Source organism: Aphanomyces astaci (assembly GCF_000520075.1).
Source record: "Aphanomyces astaci strain APO3 unplaced genomic scaffold supercont1.83, whole genome shotgun sequence".
Classification (NCBI taxonomy): domain Eukaryota; phylum Oomycota; class Saprolegniomycetes; order Saprolegniales; family Verrucalvaceae; genus Aphanomyces; species Aphanomyces astaci.
Genome location: NW_009798346.1, coordinates 292,149 through 293,350, shown reverse-complemented (window position 1 = coordinate 293,350; position 1,202 = coordinate 292,149). Strand labels below are relative to the sequence as shown.

General features: G+C 53.4%; 1 protein-coding gene across 1 annotated transcript; it reads right to left on the bottom strand.

The window, feature by feature from the left end:
- Positions 1–22: 22 nt before the first annotated feature.
- On the bottom strand, positions 23–1,167 carry H257_16310 (hypothetical protein; the record flags this gene model as incomplete). Its single annotated transcript, XM_009844686.1, has 2 exons — positions 23–685; positions 1,003–1,167. The coding sequence occupies 2 exons, from the start codon at positions 1,165–1,167 to the stop codon at positions 23–25; spliced, it is 828 nt and encodes a 275-aa protein (XP_009842988.1).
- Positions 1,168–1,202: the final 35 nt, after the last annotated feature.

Below are 1,202 nucleotides of genomic sequence, written 5' to 3'. Positions count from 1 at the left end.
GATAAAGGCAGATTTCAGTGTCTCAATCGTAATACAGAACATCGTACTTCAGCAAGTACGGTTCAATGAAGGCACGAGCAGCGGCGATGCGTTCATAGACACCTGGCGAGTTGCGCTGCCTACAGCAAAGGCCCCCTCTGAGCACCCCCACCAAGAGCGGGAACGCATTTTCTTCAGAGATCAACGGTGCCCCCAAGTCGAGTAGACACCCGTGGTCTCCTTCCCCCCCTCCAGCAACCATAATATTATCGGGCACAGTGTCGCCGAGCCAAGTCCATCTCTTGATTTTGTTCCAGACCTTGACGCTGACCTCATTGAGCTCTGAAGATTTGGGGACACCACTCTTGACGTATCCCCAACCGCGTACCCAAGTTAATGTGTACCAGTCAGTGAATTTAAACGACACCGTCACAGGTTGGATGCTCGTGATGTTGCGGTCCAAGATTACGATGCCCACGTCGGTGCCATTGGGGTCTTCGATTTGCCGGGTGACAGTGGCCAGTTCCCCGTCGGCAAAACCGGTTAAAGAGTGCGTGCCCACGACCACAGAAGTTAGACCTTCGTTGAAACAAGACGCCGCTGTCAAAACGACATTGGGGGCGATCAGACTGCCGCCGCACACGGTCTCACCATCGGGTGACTTCTTGAGCCCAGCCACATAACGGTGCTTGCCGACTTGGGCTTTCTGTCCCCCGAGAATTTAGGGAGCGTCATTAGGGGGCTTATAGCCGCAAACGCTGTTGCGTTTCAACTTGACGGACCTTGCGAAGTCCGATCCAGATGCAAAGCACAAAGTGAATTCCCCCTAGTGGCAAGTAGTCACTGGGGCTTAACCCTAACCTAATCAGACAGCTGCTGTGCAGCCAATAATCTAACTAGCGAATAGGATCACACTCAGGGTATCCAACCTAATCGAACACTTGGCTTGGATACCTTCATGGGAGGGGTTCAGGGGTTCTGCGAATGGAAAATTCGCAACAATCCCCCCAAGGATTGCGTCACTCCCAACGCAGCTGTCATCGCCTTGACTTGGGGATCAGCCTTGTTTGAGCGCACGTAGCGCTTGAACTCAGTTGGAATGTCTTCCAACAAATTGGCCGCCGGCTCCCACGAGTCTTCAATTGCTTGTAGGCCGCGCCAGCGCACACACACTTCAAAGGCGGCCATTCGATCGTTGTAGCGGCAGTCGAGAAACGGATCAA